This window comes from Microcebus murinus, chromosome 5, assembly GCF_040939455.1.
Source record: "Microcebus murinus isolate Inina chromosome 5, M.murinus_Inina_mat1.0, whole genome shotgun sequence".
In the NCBI taxonomy this organism is placed as follows: Eukaryota; Metazoa; Chordata; class Mammalia; order Primates; family Cheirogaleidae; genus Microcebus; species Microcebus murinus.
In genome coordinates, this window is record NC_134108.1 from 21,640,745 (window position 1) to 21,665,935 (window position 25,191).

General features: G+C 36.1%; 1 protein-coding gene across 4 annotated transcripts in view; it reads right to left on the reverse strand.

Moving 5' to 3' along the window:
- Positions 1–418: 418 nt before the first annotated feature.
- ADGRG6 (adhesion G protein-coupled receptor G6) overlaps positions 419–25,191 on the reverse strand; it is a 131,452-nt gene continuing 106,679 nt past the window's right edge. For 2 of the 4 annotated variants that reach the window (XM_076002920.1, XM_020287234.2), the window contains 8 exons: positions 24,825–24,952; positions 23,855–24,123; positions 22,382–22,478; positions 19,933–20,216; positions 8,724–8,825; positions 7,912–8,064; positions 5,656–5,701; positions 3,203–3,301 (listed from right to left, as the gene is read on the reverse strand). In XM_076002920.1, the coding sequence (XP_075859035.1) occupies positions 5,688–5,701; positions 7,912–8,064; positions 8,724–8,825; positions 19,933–20,216; positions 22,382–22,478; positions 23,855–24,123; positions 24,825–24,952 (1,047 nt within the window). In that variant the 3' untranslated portion in view covers positions 3,203–3,301; positions 5,656–5,687. Of the gene's footprint in view, positions 3,302–5,655; positions 5,702–7,911; positions 8,065–8,723; positions 8,826–19,932; positions 20,217–22,381; positions 22,479–23,854; positions 24,124–24,824; positions 24,953–25,191 lie in introns of all 4 variants that reach the window. The other 2 variants (XM_020287235.2, XM_076002919.1) reach the window with 1 other exon arrangement.

The window sequence follows — 25,191 nt, forward strand, 5'->3', positions numbered from 1 at the left end:
CAAGTGAAGTTGGCTAAAATGTGTCATTTGCTACGCCTTCCACAATGAAAAAAGCAACTATACATTGAGAAAAACATCCCAATTCTAAATTCTAAAACATCCCAGTTCTAAATTCTACCTGTTACTGAATTAATTCCCTTTGAGGGTGCTGAAGACATCCCCCAAATGAAACCTGCATTATTTTTAATCTGCCACAGAGCTTGGCTTTGCACCAGTCATCTTAAGAAATTCTAAGAACTTCAAAATGCACTAATCCCCAGTGAACTGGATCTCCGGAATATATTCATTCCAAGTGTTTTGGCAAAGTTGCCCTATGTCACTAGCTTAATTGGTGGCAGGTTATTTTCCAGTTGTCAAATAATCTTTTCCTATTTAAGAGTCAGAAATAAAAATATTCACTCATAAAGAAATTGAATAATTTGGGACATGAACAACGTAAGTATTTATTTGAAGAACATTTTCCATTTAAGTAAAATGGCAAATCAGCTATAGTAGCTTCTTACTACTAATTCTAATTTGCACTCACAGTTGCTTTTATTCATCATATTCAAAGGTATTGCTACAGAAAACTATTTCACAAAGTATTTAGAAAAAAATATATACAGTCTCTCTAATAGAAAGTTAATTAAAACAAAGGTAGGCAATATGAAGCTAAGATACGAAACACATTGACATTTATAAACTCAAATAAATAAATATATACAAAAGACACTATGCGAACAATAGACAAAGGAAATCTTTACAATGCAAATAAATGGTGACAAGAATAGAAAATATCTCAGGATCCTAGACTACAATTCTAATGCAATGTAGTGTAAAAAGAGGAAAGGAAAAGGGAAAAAATAAAATGAAAACAGAAATAGAGTCTGAATTGACATTCTCAATGACAGGCTAACCAAACTTTTGGCTCCCCACTAAATTCCTGCCCCTATGCCCAGAGGGGCCTAACTGAAGGTGAGAACTGCATGCTCAGAGCTGAAGGGAGAATTTGGCTCAGTCTTTTAATTCCATTTGCAAATGTTTCTATTCAGCAGTTTCTTCATTCTTCCTCACCTTTTATTAAATATTTCTAAAATGGAGCTGACACTGTTGTCAAACATAGGGAAAAAAGGTTTTTCTAGATCTGGATGAATATGAGTAGAAATTAAAAGCAAAGCCATTTTTAAAGCTCTATCTTAATTACTATTAACTAAAATAACCACTTTGGGCAGAAATCTCATAGTAGAACGCTAATTAAAATCTACCATGAATATCTAAGGTTTGGGGGAGAAAGTATATGAATATTCAGTGACTATTTAAGATTAACTTTCATCTATATGTAACCTCTGTCAAAATAAGCAGCCTGTTAATATATATGCCTGTTGAAAATGATTTTGGCTCTACGTAGTGAATCTCAGTGACCTTAAGATTCACTATTCCTTTCTACTAAATACAACCCTCCCCTGTGAAAGGCAGGTTGGGCAGTGTTCATGTCTCCCAGGATGGTGTTCCAAGCTGCTGCAAAATGGAATGGTAATAAAAATCCACTACCTCATTATCTCATCATCTGCTCCAACCAGGCAAATAGCTTCATGATTGAAGCTCAGCAAAAGGTGAGAGGCCCCTTGGGTGGCTGCATAGCCTGAAATCCCTCCCATGTCAAGTCTCATAGCCTGAGAACTACCTACATTTTATGCAGAGGGAAAGGCCTCCAGGTGCTAGCTTCTGGCCTCTGCCAATTTTCTTTTCACTTACACTGCCTACCAGAACCTGATACTTCCCAGATAACCCAGAGCAAATTGTAAAAGCATAGCATGCGGTGAGACCAGTTTCTAAAAAAATCCATTGGACTCCATCATCTAAGGACAATTAAAGCATAGTCTTCTACACATTCACAAGCAAGCAGGCATTACTCAGGACAGTCTGAGAGTTAGGTAAGCTGCTTAATTTTATGCATGGCTTGTATACAGCAGCCTAATCCATAAATAATACACCATCTACCTTGCCAGATCTCTGCAAGCTCTTATATACTATAATCAGAGGACTTACAAATAATTTTTAGACTAGCAATTGTTAACCCACACGTTTATAAATTGTATTGATTATTATGAATCATTCATATGCCTCACTTTATAGTCTTTGGATAATGGGAAGTAAGAAGCTTTCCTTTGAGTGATTGGAAATGTCTTGAAGTCTCTAGAGCAAGGACAGGACCATGTTGTCTTAATAGTGCATCTCCTAAAAGGGAACTTGTACTGCTCACAGCTTGCCTAATGGAAATTCTCCTTCCTGCCCTGAGCCTGTGGCCTCAGTATTCATAAGCAAACAGATTAATTCCTAAACAACTGCTAGGAGGCCCACACTGAAGGTACATCTACACTAACTTGACTCAAATGTATGGGATTAAATTATACTAATGATGCTGCTTTAGCCTTGTGATTTGAATACAGTAAGTAAAATATTAGAAATTGACATAGCCTCACATTAACCAGGTCAAAATTTGGGAAAACTTTCTTTCATAAGCATGTTATGGTTCTGAAGGTTAAACATTTTGATATAAAAGAAATAAAAAACCTTTTTTAAACTTTGGATCAAACATTAAACATTCTATCTATGGTTGAAATTTCATCAAAAATGAGAAAGTGCTACTGCACTCATAGAAAATAGCCCTGGGATGAGACTTGGGGGCATCCAAAATAGTTATAAATATTAGCAGGCTTTTTATTGTTAAGAAAGATGATGTAGAAAATGGGCACATCCAGAACTATTAGGTGGCGTCTAAATGGGCTCTAAACTAAGGTTTGTCCTTAGCTTTGCACCCCGCCCCTGTTAATTTTGATGTCTCCCCCCGAGTTCTGATTAGTCTGATTTAATTATATATTTAAAAAATCATGTCTCCTGTGGCCACTGAGTCATACTGCTCTCAGCACTGAAGTTTTGGTGATGATGGAAACTCCCCCAGGGAAGAAATATACTGAAAAGATAAATTCTGAATTTCACAAAAGCCTTCTTAACAAAATACATTCCTCATATATATGCAGTTACCTAGGTAATAGCACATTTACATCTGCTAGTTGTAGTTTTCACAGCTTGCTGATCTTCATGTTTCTGTAGACTGATTCCTTTTTCTTACATTAAAGACATTAAAACTTTGTGCTGTGGCTGAAGGTGTCTGACATAATAATATTTTTATAGAAGTTATCGGAATGAGCGTTGCAGTAACCCTTAACCTTATCAATGACCTGATGGACAGGGATGATTGATGTTTGTTCTCCATCAGCATGGGTCAGTTTTGACAAGGACTTGTCCATAGAAGTGCTGCCTGCAAGAAACGATACAAGAAATTAGGCTGCAAGATGAGCTGGAGACATGCCCAAGGACCACCCCACTGTACACTCTGTTTTGCCTATTAACCAAGTACACAAAGGACATGGAGCTTGCTCTAGCTCTTTCTTAGATTGGGTAATAGGCAGCACTAAAATTTCATGTTTATATATATATAGTCACTGAATGTCAATTTGCCTTCTAGCAATTTGTATTATGTTTTTTTTAAATAAGAAATATTCTTGTAAGTGGCGTTTTTCAAAAAGCCAATGAATAAAATAATCAGAAAACCACTTTAAAATATATGTGCACCAAATGCTCAGAAGAAGTACCAGATTATGTAATAAAGGAATTGAAATGTGCTGCAATATTTAGGGAAGAACTGATATTTGAGATATGTTTTCCAAATAATGTAGGGAGGGGAAAATGGGTTGGGGCACATGATTGGCTATTAGTTGGGTAGAGGGGATTCATTACAGTATCCTCTCTACTTTTCATATATGTTTGACATTTTTGATAATGAAATTTTTTATAAAACTAAAGGATTTTAGAGAATTAAATTAAATGAAAATAAACATAAAAGGTACTTTGAACACAATTTTCCTGTGGGTTTTAGCTTGTTAAATGATTAGAATACAGCATAAAGGCATCCTTTATGATTTTTTCTTTTAATTATAGAAATCAAAATTCTCTTTATAAGCAATATCTTAATAGAAAATTATTTGTTTTTATTAATTATGCTAGAGTTTCAGAATGATGTTATTGCTGATAGCAGTAATATCAGAGCAATTAACAGTAATAAAGGACTGCTAAACAAATTTCTGTTCTGAATTTTTCAATATCATATATTTAAATATTATTTTCCTAGACCTAAAAACTTTCTAAAATTGGATCAGATAGTGCTTAAGCTCTATTATCTATAAACACATATGGTGGTCTTCATGTATCTATGAATACCTTGTAAGTACCTCCCTTTCCCAATAGACTTTGGATAAAAATGCTACCCTCAAATTAACAAAATGATAGAGATTTTATACTAAGAAGGAAGAAAATATGAACAACAAAGTATTCAGTTCCCTACAGTAGTATTTTCTCTATGCACTATGGAAGAGGCAAAAACTCTATCCTGAAAAACTGCTTTTAGAAATCATGGCTCTGAAATTGGAATGTTCACTTCAGGCTTTCTGTGTTTGAATAGGGTGGACCCAGCACGTGACATAAGATACAAAATCCATCGATAATCGGTAAAAGCCATCATCATGCTGTTGTCTTTAGAAACTGTTCAAATTACTCAACTGTTGTATTATGTTGGAGCAGACACTAAATAAAATGAATGCTGAAATAGAAATGGCACTCTCATCCCACACTAAAGGACACGGGAAAGAAGAATGGGTGGCTCATGGAGAGAATGGGCAGACTGAAGCATGGTAGAACGACCCCCACCCCATAACCCCACCCCATATGGCTCTTAGCAAGCTGACCGATTCTCTGCTTCCTTTTAGTCCATATATTCACTAGCCATTGGTTTTCTGGTGGGGATTTTTCTATTGACATAAATATCAATAGCAAATAAGTTGTACTTTATATTTTTAGAAGACCACACATTCTCAGAGAAATGTCAAGGATATATATTCACCCTGCTTCTCTGGTAATTCCCAGGGGCATGAACTTTCAGAGATTTCAATCAGCTCTATTCCAAAGATGTGATCTAATCTGATGGGTCTTCACAGTGTAATAAAGTAAAATTCTGAACGAGGGTTGTATTTTAATATATATTGCCATTCCCAGTCTTCTCATTAGATATTACGTTATGGGTAATATAGATTTTGATTATAGCTGCAAGTCTGAAAACCAGGGGCTAGGGAAATGAACTATTTATTATCTGACCTATGCTGAAATTTCAAGCAGATAGAAATCTTCACAAAGCAGGCTTGGAATTGACAACTTCACTTATATGACTTCTATGAATGTACCATGACATATCCAGTAATCCATAAGAGTAGTGGGAAAGTAAAGAATTTCATGTCCCCTCTATAATAAATCTCTCTCGAGTACTGCTTTTTGTCATTACTTTACATGATATGTGACCCACTCACTCCAGACCATGGTACATTTCCTAGAAGGAGCAGCTTGCAGACACCCCATGCAGAGAAGAAACAGCACAGCACACTATCATTCCGAATTTCAGAAATTTCAGCTCAATGCAAGAATGTCATTGTGCTAGTGGAAAAGTATTGCAAAGAGCAAGCCATTTTGCTGGTGCAGCAAGAATCTTAGCTTAATCCATGCACATATTCTCTTATTACCTTGCAAAAAAAAAGTCATGCATTCAAAAAAGCAATAAAAGTTTACCTGAATGATCCACTTTTGTTGAAGGAATGCTCTTAGGAGACATTATCTATACCATAAACATATGAATGTCTAGATCAATTCCAAGAAATAAACCAACTAGATATTCATGATGATATACAGTGACTTTCTGCATACTCTGAGTGATCCCCTGTATATCAGTTGTCCCACTGAGAACTCACTGAGTAGACAAAGGCTATTTGAAGTCAGTTGATTAGAAACCAGAATTTATTATGCCATAGAAGTAATGCCATACAACTAAATTCTCTTGTTAGTTGACAAGAACTCATTTAGTTCCAAGGGGTTTTTTTGTTGTTGTTGTTAAGGGAAACAAAAATAGTAATGCATGCCTTAAAAAACAAAAAACAAAACAAAAAACACACAACATTTTAAAATAGTAAAGTCTGCCTTTGGTACCTCCATTTCTGTACAGTCTCTTTTATCTCTCAGTTCCCCCCAGGATCCTACAGCCCTTTATTTCCTTAATACTTCCCAAGTGCTCCACACATCCTAATTTATCTACCTTGTTTTCTTCTTTCCCCATTTAAGAGTGGCATTTCTTCAGGTTAGCTATTCTCAGCTGTGTTGAGAGGAAAGTAATTCAATTGGTCCAATACCTATTCATTCACAACTGACTGATAATGCATTAATTATTTGCATTTAAGAAGGGAAGGTAAAGTGAGTAATTTTAAGTTTGGCTAAATAAAGTGAAAAAATAATTCATTATCAGTAAAAGATATTTTGTGCCAGGGAACTACCAATTAGGTAGAATAATCTAAGACTATACGACGTCATCAATTTCCTTACACAGGAATTCTCCAGCTGGGGTGCACAGATCATTTAATTTTAGGCAAAATTGTGTAGATGACTCAAAGTCTGCACCTCATTCTGAATAGCATCCACAGCTTTCATTCAATTCCCCCTGAAAATATCCTTGAGTCCAAGAAGCTTTAAGAACTGCTGTCCTAAATTGCTCTGAATTCTTAGATCTCTTTAATTAATTTTAGAATTAACAAACTCTCTAAACACTCTAACTTTTTTCCACAGTACTGTCATGAATCCCAGGCAGTGGCCACTCCAGTGGGGCAAGCAGGGACGTGTGTAAGGATTGAAATGTACACAAGAGTCATTTGTAATTCAAGTGTTTGCAATATGAACAATTACAGACACATCACACACCTTACTGCCTATTTGCAAAAAGCTAAGTATTAATCTCCTGTCATTCACCTCTGCTCATGTTTAATAGCTAAAAAAAGTAAAAAATTATTTCCATTATCCTTTTAGAATCATCTTTAATTAGGAAAGTGCTGTGTGCTAAGTGTGAAAGCTGTCTGCCAAGGGTTTAATTAGTATTTAAAAGTAGCAATTCTATTATTTCCCTTTGAAATTATCAAAAGGTTACACCTTTTTCACATCACTCCCTGATTATCAAGTACTGCAAAAAATATATATATTTTTGAGACAAGTTCTTCGCTATGTTGCTTAAGCTGGAGTGTCGTGGCTATTACATGATCATATCTCACTCAGCCTTCAACTCCTGGCCTCAAGGGTTTCTCCCACCTCGGCCTCCCAGGTAGCTGGAACTACAGGCACACACCACTGCTTAAAATATTCTTTATTTCCATGTTGTCATCAGGATTGTTCATATACATGCTCAGTGACAGAATGTGTAGTCATTGTAAATATCATGAAAATACAGGATATGACCAAAGCCCTGTATTGCTTTCCAAATATTATGTTTTATATTCTTTCATATTTAATCAGTGATTTAAATCTTTCATATTTACAGAACAGGTGCCAATAACACTTCCAATAGTTAAAGAATTAAGTTTCAAATAAAATATACATCCTAGATGATATTTCTTCTTGTTCCCATGACAACTTGTCAAGTAAATTTCATACTATACTAAAATAATCTGCAATTCAATTTTCATATTTTTAAAATAAAAAGATATAGCTATTTAAACAAAATACCATAATTTTTAAATAAAACTAAATTTTGAATCACTTCACTGACATTCAGAGTTAGTGATATTACAGTTATGTAGATATAGTTTGGGTTGTATGATTTTAAAAAGGACAAAGTATTTATAAAGTGTTGGATAAGGTCTTCAAACAGATTTTTATTTTCATAAATCTAAAATAAGCACTCTATCAGGCACTGTGTTCTGTCACTCTTCATGATAGGGAAATTTTTGCAATGAAAATGCAATGAGAACTCTACTTGAGGACATCTTTATCATGACCAGAGTGACTCACCAGTGTGGCTATTCCTTTTGAAATAGGTGGTAGAGCTGGATTTAGATTTGGATGTAAGATAGGTTGAGTTGGAACCAATGGAGCTTGAAGACAAAGATTTTCCTAGATTATCAGAACTTTTCTTGATGATATTGGTAGCTGTTTTACTCCAATCTGAAAGAAATGACATCATTCTATCAATCTGCTTTATGGGAAATATGTTGTGCCCTGAAAAATCATCCTTGCATTATTTCATTGATCTGGGGCATTTGATTTTCTGATATGCCCAGAGAAGAGGCAGACATGTAAACAATAATAAACTGAAGACAAAGAAAACTTTCTTACTTTGACTTTGTATTAATATATATACTGCTTAAAATCCCACTTCAGTATCCTAAGGGTGAGAAGTAACCACTGATGATAAGAAAGAAATAAAAGAAAAAGTAATATTTCTCTTTGGATATTTTTTACAGTTAGAAAAATCTCTTTGCATCATAACGTAATTAAGGATCTCAAAAACATAGAAAGATGAGTCTGGAATAGTGGAACCTCTGGATATCCATGTCGTTAAGTTAGATACTAAATTTTGGGCAACTCATTTAATCTGCTTGAATTCATCACTTTTCCTCTGCAGAATAGAAGGGATGGGTCCAAAGTTCTCAGATCTCTTCTAGGCCTAATATTCTAAGATTTCAACTAAGGTTCTCTTCATATGCTTCACTTTTATAACTTGCTACAATTAGGGTTTGGTTGCTCTCAAAATAGAAGACTGAATGACAAACATTTCCAACTACTTTTAGACATAAAGCCCCATCAACAACATGCCCCTTTACCTGAGTTGTCTGCTAACCGGAATCTACCACAGCAGAGATGCCGCCTCCATTGTTTCTGAACATTCTCCTTCATAGCACAGTGGAAAATAAATATAAATAAGCCTGTGATAAAAGAAAATATAAATATTTAAGCCAGTTGATGCATTTTTAAAGATACATCTTACAAAATACATGAATTCATTTTAATTTAAAATGTTTTACATCTAAGTCACTTGAGCTTTGGAAGAGACAAAGATCTTAAGGAAAGGAATCTTGCAGTATGTAGTCAGAATTTTAATCTGTTAGAACACAAAGCCTTAGATAAAGCTAGAATAACTACATGGATCGGATCCTGTCTTTGCTTGCTCTTTTCAGCATTCATTATGACTTAACCTAAAAACCAAGCTGAAAAAAGCAACATTCATTCAAGAGGTATTTAATATTTCCCTTATTTGTCTTAAAATTATACTTAAAAATTTCCATAAATTTAGAAAAAGAGAGAATTGGAAACACCCATAAGTTCATCATGCTTCAATTTGTGTATGCTGAGCTATTTTACATATGTATGTTATACTTATATTCCCAGTATATTAGGCTGGGTCATAGAAAAGTGGTATTTTTGCAGGTTAAACATGGCCTCAAGTCAGCAAAGTCACCTGGCTTACTTAAGTTTCTCAACATTTTAACACAGAAATGTTACCATAATGGGAAATAGTCTTCATATTTATAGCCACTCCTTGTGCCTATCAAAAACTGTGTCACTTGTGCTTTGGAAGCCAATTACTTTTAATTTTTTAGGGAATTTGCTCCTGCATTTTAACCCCCTCCTCATGGCCTCATCCTGTATCTTCTGCTTCTCTATCTCCATTATTCACATTACCTTATAAGCATATTCTAATAACTCTTTAAAAAACAAAAATTCCTTCCTTAACCTCCAATCTTCTTCCAGTTTCAACTTCTTCATTTCCTTTCACAATAAAAACACTTTGAAATGGTTAACTTTAGCTGTCTCCACTTTTTCTCATATTTTCCCTTCTCAGCCCACTCCAAATTAGGCTGCTATCCACAACCATGACTCACCGTGACTGCTCCTGTGAGAATCACAGTGACTCCCATATGGCTGGGTTGTCACTGCTATTTTATTAGACCTCTCAGCAACATTCTACACAATCAACATTTCCTCATTCCTGATGCCATTTTTCCCCAATTCTAATTTCCTAGGGATTCCTTCTTGGCTTCTTGATCTCCTAAGTAGATTCTTCCGTATACTTTTTTTTTTTTTTTTTTTTTTTTTTTTTTTTTAGAGACAGGGCCTCACTCTGTCACCTAAGCTAGAATGCGGTGGCATGATAATAGCTCTGTGCAACCTCGAACTCCTAAGCCCAAATGATCCTCCCACCTTGGTCTCCCCCAAAGTGCTGGGATGTGAGCCACCACACCTGGCCTGCTTCTTTAAAGGTTGACATATCTGTCACTCAGTCCCAGGTTTCCATCTCTTTTATGGCTACACTGTCCCAGTAGGTAATATTACTCCTGAAATATAAGTCTCATATACTGATATTTTGTGTTTGGTCTTGTTCCCTCCTCTCCCCAACACCACCAGGATTCCAACCCATATTGCCTACAGGACACCTTCACTTGGCTGTATCTCCACATAGCAGCATCTCACACCCCAGATGTTCTGAACACAGGTCCTCCTCATCAGGACCCTCAAGCCACACTCACCTTTCTTCTGTTTCACAATATATCAAGCTCACTGCTACCCAATACCATGCTGAACGCTCTTCTTCTACATCTTCTCATAACAGGTTCCTACCTATCGCTCAGGTCTCAGACCAACTGTTAACTCCTCAGAGAGGCCATATTCAACCCTTAAGTTGTTGTTTTGTTTTTTTTTTTTAAATTTTAGCCTCTACTCACTCCCTTTCACATATTTTTTTCATAGCACTCATCAGTGCCTGATATTCTTGTATTACTGATTTATTTGCCTGAGTGTCTCTTCCTAGCACATAAGATCCAAGAGAACAGGTATATTTGTCTATTCAGTGCTACATTGGTCATCCCAGAAACGATGCTAGAAGTTACATAGGAATTTTTTGATGAACGTTTATTGACTGAATGAATGGTAACCATGATCAATCTCCTATTAATTGAATGCTTGTATGTACACTCTAATGTGATCAATATGTTTGAGATAGGAGGTTAAAAACAGGTGTGAGTGGTACATAAATTAATGGACGAAAGGAATACAATGAAAATACATTTAAGGTGAAAGTTTCTGAAAAGCATGCAGATAAGTTAGGAACTTCTCTAGTAATATACTATCCTAAGGAGTATATCCACTTAAGAGAGGGCGTTTTAGGGGATCTAGGGCTTGCATAATTGAGTAAGTTTAATAAGCAAATCCACTTTATACCACCAGTAATGTGAATAAGCAAAAGTATATAAATAACTTGAATTGGTTACTAGATCTTTTTAAGTTTTGAGGAGGTGGTAGCAGTTATACAGAAGAGTGGAGGGAAGGAAGCCTGAGGTGAGGTCGCTAGATGTTATGGATGAAGGGACGACAGTTCCAGAGGAGGAAGCCCATTGCTTTAGGTTTACTCAATTTTCCTTTAACAAGTCAGAATTTCTAGAATTTGTTCTGGGAGGTATTTTTATCACACAGCTAAAAATATAGGTAACTGTGTATTCTTAAGCAATTTTTTTTAACAGAATCATGTATTAGACCTGGAAAAGATTATAAACCTCAATTAAGGACTTTTGTTCTTGGGCAATAATCCAGGTATTACTCACTATAGGGCCTCACATTGAGCAAATGATTTTCTTTTAGTTGAGGGTAGAAGGAAAATTTGCTAGATGTTGCTTTCCTTAATACTCTATTATTCTTCTGTAACACCCAGTAGTTTTTATACATGTCATATACACTGGAAGAAAAATTTCAAAGGTTGTGTCCGGTGTTTCAAGGACATTGGAAGAGAGCTAGGTCACAGATTCACTTTTTCAGCCTTCTTGGGTGCTAAAATATGAATTATTTTGAGGATCAGCTGCTGACCACAGAGAGGATGAGGTTAAAGATAAAACTGACTTAATAAAACAATTTTTTAGATTGTATAGTGCTACCCTGAATTATTATCTAACATTAGATGATACTGCCTATTTTAAGCAACCACATTTACCTATAAATATATAAGGACCTAATAAGTTTAAGAGACACTGGTACATACGTAAATTGGATTTAAAATCTGATACATCTCCTCTAAAATTAAGTGATAGAGTAAAAGTCATGTAAATGCTCCATCTTCTACTATGAACTGTGATACTATGGGGACAAAAATCAGATAATAAGCTTAAGAACTTAGAATTCTTAGAAATGAATATGTTTTAAATTCTCAGGTATTATATTTATAATAGAAATGTGGTAAATTTAGCTTTGAGCTACATTTCCATTTTGAATCAGAACAGGATTCTCATAATAGGTTCTTTTATTATACTATTTGTAATAACTTGCCCTTTTCCCGTGAATTTAAGTCAGTCTGGCAATAAACATTATACCCAAATTCCTTCAGGACAAAATATCTCTTTTAAAAAGAGTTCAGCCGTGGGAAATGAGGTAGACATCTCCATTTGGACGGCACGCATAAGGAGTATGGAAAGAAATTCTAAACACTTCAGGAAGGAGTAGTAGAAAATGTAGCAAAAGAGCCAAGGGCACTTGGAGGCTAACATGGGAAGACAGAGGGCTACTCCCTCCTCAATTTTGAGGGCAGCCTCCCCCCCCCCAGCCATCTTCTTACAGATCTTGGTGCTAGAAGCATAACTGAAATCATAAAACTTTAATAGAATTCTACGTTAACATCCAAGGAAGTAAGTTTGATTTCCCATAACAGTCTCTGCTTTCTTTCTGCCAGGTTTTTTCCTTTTGCAAATCTTCATACCACCAGGGAGGAATATACTCTTGTAGCTTTTTGGAAAAAGAGGTAAGCTGTGACCTGACCTCAGACCATGACAATCAGGCTCTACTCTTTAAGAGTCTAGCTTTAGTTAACCAAGGAGTTGGCAACATTGCCTGTAAAAGGTGGACGCTAAAATGGTCCAAAAGACTGAATTCAGAGGTAAAGCTTTTACTTCATCCCGACAGGCTAGTGCTAGTTTCCTGAAATCTTTCTATCTCACAAAAGAGAGTTCACGATAGTCCTTTCCCTGGAAAACTACCACTCCGATGAATACAAACCAGAATTCCTTAGCAACAGTTTCTTCAGCTTGATAACTGCCTGGATTCTTTATTTTAACCTATGTGAATCCATTTCATGCCAGGACAGCAACAAAAACAAAAAACTTACCACACTCTAGACGAGCAGATTCCTAACCAGCCACCCACCCTCTCCTCAGCCAGACCGCCCTTCACAGCCATCTTTCACTGGCCAGAAGTATACGCTCATGTTTTTAAAAATTTACATGTGAATTCAAGAGGTTCTCATTCTCAGTAAATTTTACAATTTTCTCATTCAAAATAAATGACATTTTTAATGGTGATGAAGGAAGAATGTTGCAAGTATGTGGAAAAGTGGGCCTGCCTACAGGTGTTGTTAGGGTGGAATGTAATGAACTTCACCTTGACAAATTCTCCTCGAGAAAGACTCTGGGCCAACACTCATTCAGCAAACACAGTAAAGAAAGATGGTAGAGAGATAGCTTAGAAGATGCCCTAAAATGGAGTGAGAAGCATTTTGAAAAATCTCATCAAGTAGTGGAATCAATGTTTGATAGCTAATCCTTTCATCTACCTCAGAACACATTCAAGTAGCATGTCTGGAAAAAAAAATAATTAAACCTACTTCTAAGAATTTTCATTATATTCACTGTGGATTGTGAATGTATCTTGATCTTTGTAAGAGCTATTTAACTATTTAGGAAAAAAAAAAAGATATACTTAGATATTTTGGCTAGAAATTTGGTCCCCACATGGAACTCATTCCTTTGGCTTGAGTCATGCAGTGATATGTAGCTTTCCAGAGCAAATGTAAAATGAGTAGCCAAAGGGATGTTCTTAGATCTTTAGCCTGATTATCGAAAGTTAAAAAAAAATTTCAGCTGGGCCTGGTGGCTCACACCTGTAATTCTAGCACTGTGTGAGACCTAGGCAGGAGGATTGCTTGAGCTCAGGAGTTTGAGACCAGCCTCAGACCGAGCGACACCCTGTCTCTACCAAAATTAGAAAAATTAGCAAGGCACGGTGGTGTGTGCCTATACTCCCAGCTGAGGCAGGAGGATCACTTGAGGAGTTTGAGGTTGCAGTGAGCTACAATGATGCCACTGCACTCTAGCCAGGGCAACAGAGCAAGAGTCTATCTCAAAGAAAAAAAAATTCTAGAAACAGTTTCCTTAGATACTACTATATAGTAACATTCAGGGCAGTACACATTGTCATTCACTAACTGCTCTAAAAGGTCACATTGAAGAATTCAGGTAGAGGAGAAAGGAACAACAACCTTGGGTCCTCATCTTCTTGAGTTATTTAACAACTAAAGGCCACTGACACTTTCAGCAGAATCATCATCAATAATTTCAAACAAATAGCCTAAGTTTACTTTTTCTTCCCTTGGATAATAAAGTTCCAGAAATACCGTTAAGGGCAAGACGCAGACATGGATAACTTCAGGGATGGGAAATGGAATCAGAGTGGGTAGTAATGAATGATTTGTGTCATAATTGGGTCATGAGCATAAAGCAGTTCTGGAGTTTTGAAGGGAAAATCGGTCAAGAATTAAACCAGGTCTTTGGGCAGAAGAGACCATGTACTCTAGGTAATTGATTTTTGACACAAATGGTCTAGATGACCTCTGAGCTCCACAGTAAGCCTGAGTCCAAATCTTCAAACAACTCCCGTGTTCTGTTGTCACATAGACACAGCCAGCTGGCTGATGGGCTGGAGATCTTTAGGGGTTTATACCTCTCTTTGGAAACTTCTTAAATCCTCCTTTCATACTACCAAGGTGCCCTTTAGAAACTTAGTTCTCTGTGGCACAAAATGCCCTGCCAAAAGATGAGTAATTTATTTCCTTGCAGTGTGTAATGTCTCAACCAACATGATGTCGTTTCAGATGTTAGGGGTTGAAATGTGGGTCATCTCTTTACCTTGGCACCAATTCAATATGTGCATTGTACATGTGATTATGTAACAGCTCAACTTGCATGAGGTGCCTAACTTCAACCTCCAGCGCCAAGGGAGACTTAGTTGACATTGGGCATATTCTGCCTCATAAATTGACTTAATTTTCTTAGTTTACCAAGAGAATAATAATGATGATGCATTTCCCTAAGCGATTTTTTTGCTGAATAAGGGTAAGAGATTAAATTCTCATTTACTCACTAAATGTATATTTACTAACAGTGTTTTGATTTTTAATGGAAGTAGATATTCACTTCCTAAAAACTTTGAAATAAAAAAGTGAAAGGCCAGTAATTTAAGTTTCTTGTTTATGCTTTTCCTCCTAATAACGTGCTCTTCTATTTTCATATATTGCTATATTGTAAATATTACATTCACATTGGTCTTGGGAAAGGTATTAACTTTTCTTACTCTCAGTGTCTTTAACTCTAAATGGAGAAAATACTCTTTTTTAGGTACCTACTTTTCAGACTTGCTGTAAGAATGACAACAGATCACAGATGCTATGTGAAAGTGCTTGGTAAACAATAATGCACTATATAAATATGTAATTTTTGTTTCTCTGGGTATCTTAATGCTTTCAAAGTAAGTAATGGGAAACATCATCTCTGAGTAGACTGATGATACCTTTCTGTGTTCCCCATAGCAACTTCTATTTGCAGAACCATATGTTGCCTCTTATTACACTGTCATATATCCTTACAAAAGATGGGCTGATTATACCTAAGACTCTTAATCTATAGTGTTTCTCATGCTTGGAAAAGTAATATTAAAGACCAAGCTGTTGTTACGGAGCTAGATTTTAGTTCCTGATGAACTTGTCAGGAGAGTTAAACTTCCCTATATACTGGAGAAGCACAATCTAATTGATAGTATCAAATATTGTTGTACAGTTAATGAACAAAATGTACAGTCTGAGATACTGTTGTTCATCACTTGTATAACAAGCAGCTATGTGCACATGCTGTATCTCAGAGCAATAATTCAATTCTGCAAGTACATCAGTGATACCGTCAAGGGACAGATGTCCAAAAGTTCTCTCTCCAAGATGTCATTAACCAGGAAATTGCCTTTTATTTCTTTAGGATGAATTGTTGAAGTATAATGTACTCAGGCATGCAAATTATGATGTACTTTTGTCAAACATTTGTTCTCTGTTGCATAGCAATTTGTACAAGAGAATTTTCTGCAGTTGCATTCTTTAGAAAAAATTAAAAATTTTAATACAATTATCTGCCAGTTTCATTTTGGAAAAGTAGCAAAAATAGCAAAAGCAGATAGATATGTAGTTTCACCATATTAAGAGAATATATAGGCAGGGCGCAGTGGCTCCCGCCTATAATCCTAGCACTCTGGGAGGCCGAGGTGGGCGGATTGCTCAATGCTAAGAGTTCGAAACCAGCCAGAGCAAGAGCGAGACCCGTCTCTACTATAAATAGAAAGAAATTAATTGGCTAACTAATATATATTAAAAAAATGAGCCGGGCATGGTGGTGCATGCCTGTAGTCTCAGCTACTTGGGAGGCTGAGGCAGTAGGATTGCTTGAGCCCAGGAGTTTGAGGTTGCTGTGAGCTAGGCTGACACCATGGTACTCACTCTAGCCTGGGCAACTAAGTGAGACTTTGTCTCAAAAAAAAAAAGAGAGAATATGTATCTTTTAATCTTAGCAGGGAAAAAAAAATCAATGAAATGATTACCATATAACTTAACCAAGTGAAGTAGATAAAATAAGAACAAAGCAACATACATGGAAAATTAGAAAATAATAAACTTAGTTTCAGCCTTGATTCAATTCAAGTATGTAAAATTTAAATTATAACCACACAGATGATAATAATTTTCTGATATCCATTTAACATAATTTTTGGTAATTAAATTATACAGTTAGAAGTAAACAAAAATATTAATAAAAATATACATAATTGAAAAGTAAAAATATATACTAAAATAAAACATGCAAATAAAAAATATAAAAATAAAACAAAATTTTAATATATAGACTATTCAAATTTATGTATCTATATAATTATACACATAAATGTGCTCATACACACACTCCCCCAACATATATTTCCAAGAATCCTGAAAGATAAAATGGATTTTTTAACATGGTCGAACCAAGTTTTTGAAGAAATGAAAAAATGTGAAAAGAAACCTATCAAAACCCTTTCCTCAGATATATATGCTCTGACACCACAGTACACCCAACTTGAACACTTGCTGCTCCCACAGGTCCCATGTCCCTAACACTACATAGTGACCGTGCTGACTTTTAGATACTCAAGTACAAGCTAAATCTCAGAGAGATTAAAATTTGTTTAGTGTAGTTTTAGTTTTTTCACTATTGTGTTGCATTCTAAATCTTTAGCCATTGTTAAATCTCATAACAATAGTCATCCATTAACAATACTATTATATTAACAAGAAGACCCCCCCCCCCGCCCTGATTGCTCTAGAAAGATAAGAATTTTAAGATAAGAGTATTAAGAAAGATAAGAGTATTAAATCACAGCATACTTCCTAAATTTCCCCTGGCTCTGGGCACATCTTTCCAGCTCCCCTCCATCACAGTCCAACATACTGGATCACCTTATCCCGAACCACTGCAAGAGCCTCCTACCTGCTCTCCCTACAGACACTATCAGGTGGCTCTAATCCACTCTCCACATGAGGTCTAGCTTTCTCTTTACAAAGTGCATAACTAATCATGTCACTCCACCTGCCTAAAATCTTTCAAAGACTTCCTATTGTTTTTATGAAATGCTTTCTACCTGAAATATTCTTTTAACTACGCCTAACCTTCCACTTTTCACCTAGTTAATTCCTGTTGATCCTTCAGATTTTGGCTAAGACATCACATCTTCTGTAATATGTTCTCAATCTGTGAGGTACTTTTTCAATAGCAATGTATTAGAGTAACATCACTCTTCCCTATTAGAATATAAGCACTGTGAGGCAAAGGGGCCACATCAAGTTTTATGCTGGAATGAAGCATATCAAAAAGAAAAAAAAACAGATAGAATGTATCTTGTTTACATAGTAGCTGAGTTCATTTTGCATTCATTGAATTGTTTCTTCAAACTGTCTAAATTCTACGCCCGTCTTTTAATAAAGCACATACTTCTAACAACAGAGCCTCTCTTGGAAGGTTCAGAAAATGACCCACCAATAAAAATCCATCATGTGACTTATCCATAGCATCCTGAGAAGTTTTGTACAAACCTGGCTGGTAAGCAATTGTTGGTAGACTCATGTACCAGATAACATGTAAAAGGCATGTTATCAATGCCTTTTAACTTAAATTTTATTTTTAGGAGGTTTTTAATATCATTAAATGTGTAGAAATCTGTTCTGGATTTATATAATGTAGAATCAGTCTTAAAAATCAGTGTTTTATGAAGAACACTGACTTGATGATGGTTTACAACATTTTTCCCTCCTGACAGGAGACTCATGCTGGGAAAAATAAAACATCCCCATCCTCATTAATGGAAACCGAGCTAAACAGACAACTGTAGCTGTTGAAGGTTACTGAAACTGCCAGGAAATTCTAAAAGCAAAACCAAGGTTGGGCTGGCAGATCAGTGAGCTTTTCATGTACAATCCTGCAATATAAAATCATGCAATTTCTAACATTAATGGACACTTTTGTGAATATTTATTTAGGCACTTCTACATTGTATAGTATAGAAGAGACTAAATAGAGGAATACTTGCTTTACAGAGCTAGATCCCAGTGAAGACATATTGATATGCTACATACTCAGTTTCCGATTTTTGCAGTTGTACTTGAGGTTTATTATTCTATTAACTAAAGAAAATGAGCCTGCATATTTCCTCTGTTATGGGAGTGTGAACCTAAAGACAATTTGCTGAACTAATTAATATACATTTATGCCAGAAGAGCCTAAGATTGGATTTAGGCCATCCCAAGGGCTTCTTTCTTCATTCAGCAATCCATTCATGTAACAAATAGTCATTGAATACCTACTATGTGACAGATTTTTTTGCAGTTCACAAGCTCAGGGAGGACCTCAGGGGATTAGCAGTAAGCAACACTCTCCTGCAGGTAAGTACAGACTTTCCTTAGAGCACACCTGAAGGGAGCACTCATCTGGGGAGCAGTGCCAACCTGCTTTCTCCTCCAGTTCAAGTTTATTCAGCTGCAGTCAGCTCTTCTCCCCCACACACCTACAACTGCACGGCCAATAACTCAGGTAAGCCATACGTACTGCTCTGCTCGAAAACATTCCAAACTTTGTCACCTAACTTCTTATACAGTGCTGGCCTCATGATGCTTCTGAACATTAAGGAGTTTTAACAACACAGGGTATATTCAATATCTTAAAAGATATCATTTAATTTTCAAAAAATAATTTATATTCACTTAAGCTTAAAAGTTAAATCCATTACAAAGCACACTAAAGGTATGTATTATGGAATAAGAAGTATGACTGACTATAAGCTCCTTGAAGGAGGCCTTATGTTTTTGTATGAAGCAGGCTATTGGCAAATGTCTGTTAAATTGTTGAATTAACTGTGAAAAGTTCAATATAACTCATGAAAAGACAAAAATTTCTGCACTAGAGTGCTGGTGTTCATTTTGATATTCAAGAAGCCAAGGAATCAAGGTGAGCTGCTTTTGTTCCTGCATAAAATCTAAAAATTCTTCTGGCCGTGAATGGTAAATCTACATGAGACAAGGTGAAGAGGATAAAAGTTGTCTGAGCATCCCTATAAACTTCCCTTTGGCCTCTCTGCTAAGTACCTCCCACTCCTCCATATTCACTCATGCAAGAACCTATTAAGCACCTACTATCTGCCGGGTACACTGATGTATACTTGGAATACATCAATGGGGGAAAAAAAAAAGTAAAACTGACATTCTACTTCATTTACTCATCCAAGACTATTTAAAAAAGTGACCACCTGTGGAACTATGCTCAGCACTTGGAATGGTGACGTAGAAACTTAATGTGGCATCTGTCCAAAAGTGAAGCTACTTGCAAATATGACAAAATTAGAAAGCAAAAATTGCCCAGGTATGACTTATCTTACCTTGTAATGAATTGAAGATGGCAAAGAGGTACGTGAAAGGGATATTTAAGGGTCCCCAGGAGAAGAATGAAAAGCCCCATGTCATGCCCAGCAGAAACGTGAGGCTAACCACGCTGCGCAGGTTGCGTAAAACCTCTTCTCTCAGGGTCCGGTTGCTTCTCTTGCCGTTCCTCCCACAGATCTGCACCATTACCACGATGAACATGGCAACGTTCAGAAAAAACATGACTCCAAAATATCCAGCACAGGTCACATAAAATATGACTGGATCCTGAATCCAACAGCTTAAAAAAGAAGAAGAAGAAGAAATGAGAAAGAGAGATTTATTACCATGTCCTGTTTACCTCATACTTTTCTTGACTTAGTTTGGACTATTGCAGTTTTCCCTCTGAAATGCCTTTAGAAAGTTCCTTGTACCTCAGTTTCTTCTTTGAGTAATTTTTTTTATGGCCATCGCCTTAATATCTAGTTATTTAAGTCAATGTTAAAAAGAAAACAAGGTACCTTCTTGAATTTTGAGTTGTATGAAAATACTCTTGGTTGGCTTACCCCAAACCATGTTTAACTTCCTTTTCTCTTGCATGCCTATACATGAAGAATGGGAAATTTAAGTATTCAGTTTAGGTTTTTGTATTTAAGGGATGGCAGTGTGACAAAATGATAAGGAAGCAGAAGTCTGTTTAGGGATTTTGGGGAGACCTATTCTTGACAGACTCAACTAGCAAGGCCTGCCCTTACTGCTCCTTCTTGCCTCCAACACAAAACTGAGTCCCGGAGCTGCAGAAGTCATCATTGACTCTGTGAGACAGAGGACAAGCAAGCTGCAGAATTGTTGGCTCTGACATTTTTAGCCATAAAATCAATGCCAGTAGTTGCTACTTCCACGTTTTTTGTCATTTGTGAAGAGTACTCTCCTACTTATTTAAGCCACACCTAGTTGTGGGTTTGTTACTGTAGGCATAATAATTCCTATTAATATCATTGGTCTATAATAAGGCAAGACCTTATTATAGAACTGTGAGATTCTTATACGGACACTTCTCATGCATAAGTACAATGCTTACATTGATTACAAAACATCCTTATGAGATGGAGAAGGCTATACTTGGTATTTAGAATGATGTATAGATCAGATAATTGATGAAAGAAATTTTAAAACTGTAGTATGTGTAAAGTATAATAGGAGAAAAGTTGACAAATAGTGCAATTTGCAGGTGTCCTAGTGTGTAATCAATGCTATGGAAATGATCAGGTACCTCCAAACTTGGATGAATGATTTCAGGCAATTAAATTTTTGTTAAAATTTTACTGTAAATGGTCATCATTATGGGTTACATCTTCCACACTGGAATATTACCTCCACAAAGGCAAAAGAAGTCTTGAACGTCTTTGAATCCTAGAATTTAACATGACTCCCAGCGTACAGTACATTCTAACTAAATGAAAGTTATCGCACAGCTATTTATTAAATAGTAATTTAAAAGTCCTGTGAGAGTTGACTAACATACTTCTTAAATTCCCGTAACATACTTTTTAAATTTCCTTTTTAACTCCCAATAAGAACTTATTGATTTCTACTTTTAATAAATATTATTCTAAAGGCCCCCACAATAGTACTGCTTGTCCCTAGAGCTAACTCTTCTTTACAAATGGAAGATATCCTGAAATCCTGGAAATCCCTGACCTAGCTCCATTATTTTACCCTAGTTCTTGAGGAGCCTTTTGAGTGCTACTTTAGAAATATAAGAGAAAGGAAGACCATGAGGTGGAGCACGGAGACCGGATGACCAACTGGATATAAAAGTGTTATCCATCCATGAAATGTGCAGAGATATGTGGCAGTACAGGTCTCATCTCAGGAATAAGCTCTTTATTCAGTAACTCTTTCCATCAGCAGATATTTATCAATCACTCACGATGTGATTGATAAAATATGTCAGAACTGCCCAAACTGAGCAATATAAAAACTTTGATCTCAATGATGTCATAGTCTGAAGGGAACTTTTCAAATTATTTAAGAACTCACAGACTTCTCTATTCTCTGCATTTCTGCATAACACTCACATTGGCATGGAATCATTCACTGTCGGATATTGCTATTTAACTCTCTTGAAGCTGTGTGTGGGTTTCAGGAGGTGGGAGTATTATGAAATCTCCTCAAATAGCATGGGCCTTCTGAGGCTAGAAGATAGTATCTCAGGCACCTCCTGAATTCCCCCAGATGGCAGAGCAGAGTACAATGTTAGTACAGGAAAAGTGGCTCGAACATTTCAGGGCATTCAATGGAATTAATCTGTGGTATAGCAGAGATTTTGGCAAAGACATATGAATTAACTTCAACCTTTTAAAATGAGAGCCTCATTACTGGCATGGAAACTTTATACTTTACTTCAGGAAACAAAGGACATATACCCACCACAAATATATCCCCCAAAAGTTTATTACTTACAATTCATCGCCTTTTTCTTTGCCATAGCTCTCCTTTCCATAGACTTCATTTTGGTTTCTGCTCACCAGAACAACTGATACCACTAAGGCAGGCAAACCTGTTATAAAAAGACCAAAACAAAAGCAAGTCTTTCGAAGCATCTGGGACTGCTTTATAAGACTGATAATGGCAAGGAAAGAAGCAGAGGCAATTAGGCACACGCATGTGCATGCACACACACACTCTGTAACACAGAGTCAAACTTCTTAGAACTGTCAACTTTGTTAAAAACAACAAAATCCCCACTTTGGTGTGGAATATGTCCAACTCCTATTGACAACAATCAGAACCTACTCTTACATGGCCTATATTTAAATATTCTGTTTGCTTAGTGAGACCCCACTAAAGAACTAGAACCCGATTTGAACTGAATCCAGCACCAGTGAAATGTGGATTCATTAATGATGCCTTGTTAGATTGCCAGAGTTCAGGCAGACAATGTCATTGCAGCCTATTTTGTCCCTTTCTGTATAAAGAAAAATCTTTAGAAAAAAGTATTGGAAGACATCGGGGTATCAAGTCTTTGTAGTTTGCTCTCTCAAGAGAATCAAGTAAGTGTTCCCATGTATATTTCAGTGGGGAAATGCTATGCCAACCTATTTCTCTGCAAGATGTTTTCATTGCCTCCTGAGGTAGTGTTGAACATCTTGGAAATGTCTCTCGCTTCGATGTTTCCATCTGAAGGAGATTTGTGAGAAAACTCTAAAATGCCTGGCCCCATGTGAAACCCAGATAAAGAAAGTCACTCAATGAGAAGATCCCAAACAGTCTATTAATACACCATCCATATCTGACTGAGGACTCATGTTAAAAAGTTCAAGGCAGGAATTCTGTTAGTATTCTGGTTGCACACACAAAAATAACATTCTTTCTCTCATTTCCAAGAAACAGGCATGTGTCTAGGGATGAGTATACTAGGAGTCTGAGCTGGCCTTTATATTTTAAAGCATAATGGAAAAGCACCACTGTCTGCCAGTTGCTTCTTTAGACTTGGGTGGGCTGGCTCTGGGCTCAGGAAATAAGTTTGTGGTGACTCAGGAGTGAGGGCTTTTCCTTTACTCCTGAATTTAATGAGTGCTGCTGAAGAGTTTTGAAACACACAATTCTGAAGATGCCTCCCCCCAACCCCTGCTCCTTAGGGTAAGTATGATCTAATCCACATCATTCACAATCTTAAAGTTTCTCTTAACAGTACTAGTCTTTAAAAATAAGATTTTCCTATGAAAATATGGCAATTTTCATGTCAGAAAGGCAAAGCCAAAACGTTTTAGGAGAAAGGATGATGAGAAAGTGGTGAGTGTGTACAATGCATGTTATTCGGGTGGCCACTTTTCTAAATGCCCCGGCTTGGCCATTGCGCTATCTATGCATGTAACAAAAAATGTACCCCATAAATTTTTACAAATAAGTAAAAAAAAAATGTAGGAGTCTTACCCCAGCCAACGATGCAAAATTTTAATATATATCTGCGAATGTAAGTGTTAAATACTTTAACTAGAGCAATGTACATGTGAATTGCTTCTAGCCCCATCCAGGTAAATGTTGCCAGAAGGAAGAAATGTAACAGGGCAGCCACAGCAGTGCAAAGTCCATCCACACCAAAGGAGGTGATCCAGCTGTCCAGGAGGAAGAGGAGATTCAGGAACAACAGGGCTGTACTGAGGTTCATCAAGATTTTGGAGGGATAATCCCTTCGCAATTTCCTAAAGAAGGAAAAATGAAATATATATGGTAACTAATATTGTAAATAAACATTTTAAGAGCAGGTAGTAAATTCATATCTTATACAGCTCTGTAATAATTTAGGTAGCACCATCTTTCTGACATGGTTCCACTAGCAGGAGGGATAAAGATATTTATGAGTATTTGGCAAGTTATGAAGAGCTTTTAAATATTAATTTTACTTCAAAACTGTTTCCAATTGTTTATAAAATTCCCAATTGGTTTCAAGACAATATTTTTAATTCAGGACAAATTCTAGAGTTATAAGAACATTTTTATTAAAAAATAATTTCTCTACATGATCTGAAGTTTCTTGATTTTTAATGAGTTAAGGGATCTTTTTAAAAAATTTCCTGTTTCAGGACTAATTTTATAAGATTTATAAAGCAAATGTTTTCATCTTTTACAATGTAGAAAGCATCTTATACAATTTTTACTTACTTAGATATTAATCATTTCTAACAGATTTGAACGCATTTTAAAAAATATAGTAATTATAAATTAAGATTCTATAGCTGGAAAATTCATGTTGTATGATCTATCTTTTGAGAAACCTGAACATTAAAAGTGAACCACCCTACATGATTCACAAAGTGTGTAAATGTTTTTAAAAGCCAAGGCAATTTTCTTATTCACATTTGGAATAGTTAGCACTGGGCTTGGCAGATAGAAAAATACTTACTCAAAAGCAACATATGTCAGGAGAGTTGCTGCTGAAAAAATAGCAGATATCCCACACCCAATATAGCTGATGAAAGTGAGGACTTTAGTGTTTCTTGCATCTATCTGTGAGGCACTTCTTGGAAGGTCCTACAGAAAACACCAGAAGCAGCTGTAAGAATCTCTCTTTTCATGAGAACAGTTGGTTCACTAGAAAAGTTCATTGCTAACATTAGAGCAGCTTAATCTCAGGGGCTAAAAACAACAGTGTAAGTCAATACTGAAATTTCCATTTATTGTATTCTTTTGGATCAATACATGAAAAAACTGCAGCATTATTTCAGGAAGGAGTTGCACACTGCTTTTTATCATTATCTTCCCTCCCAAGC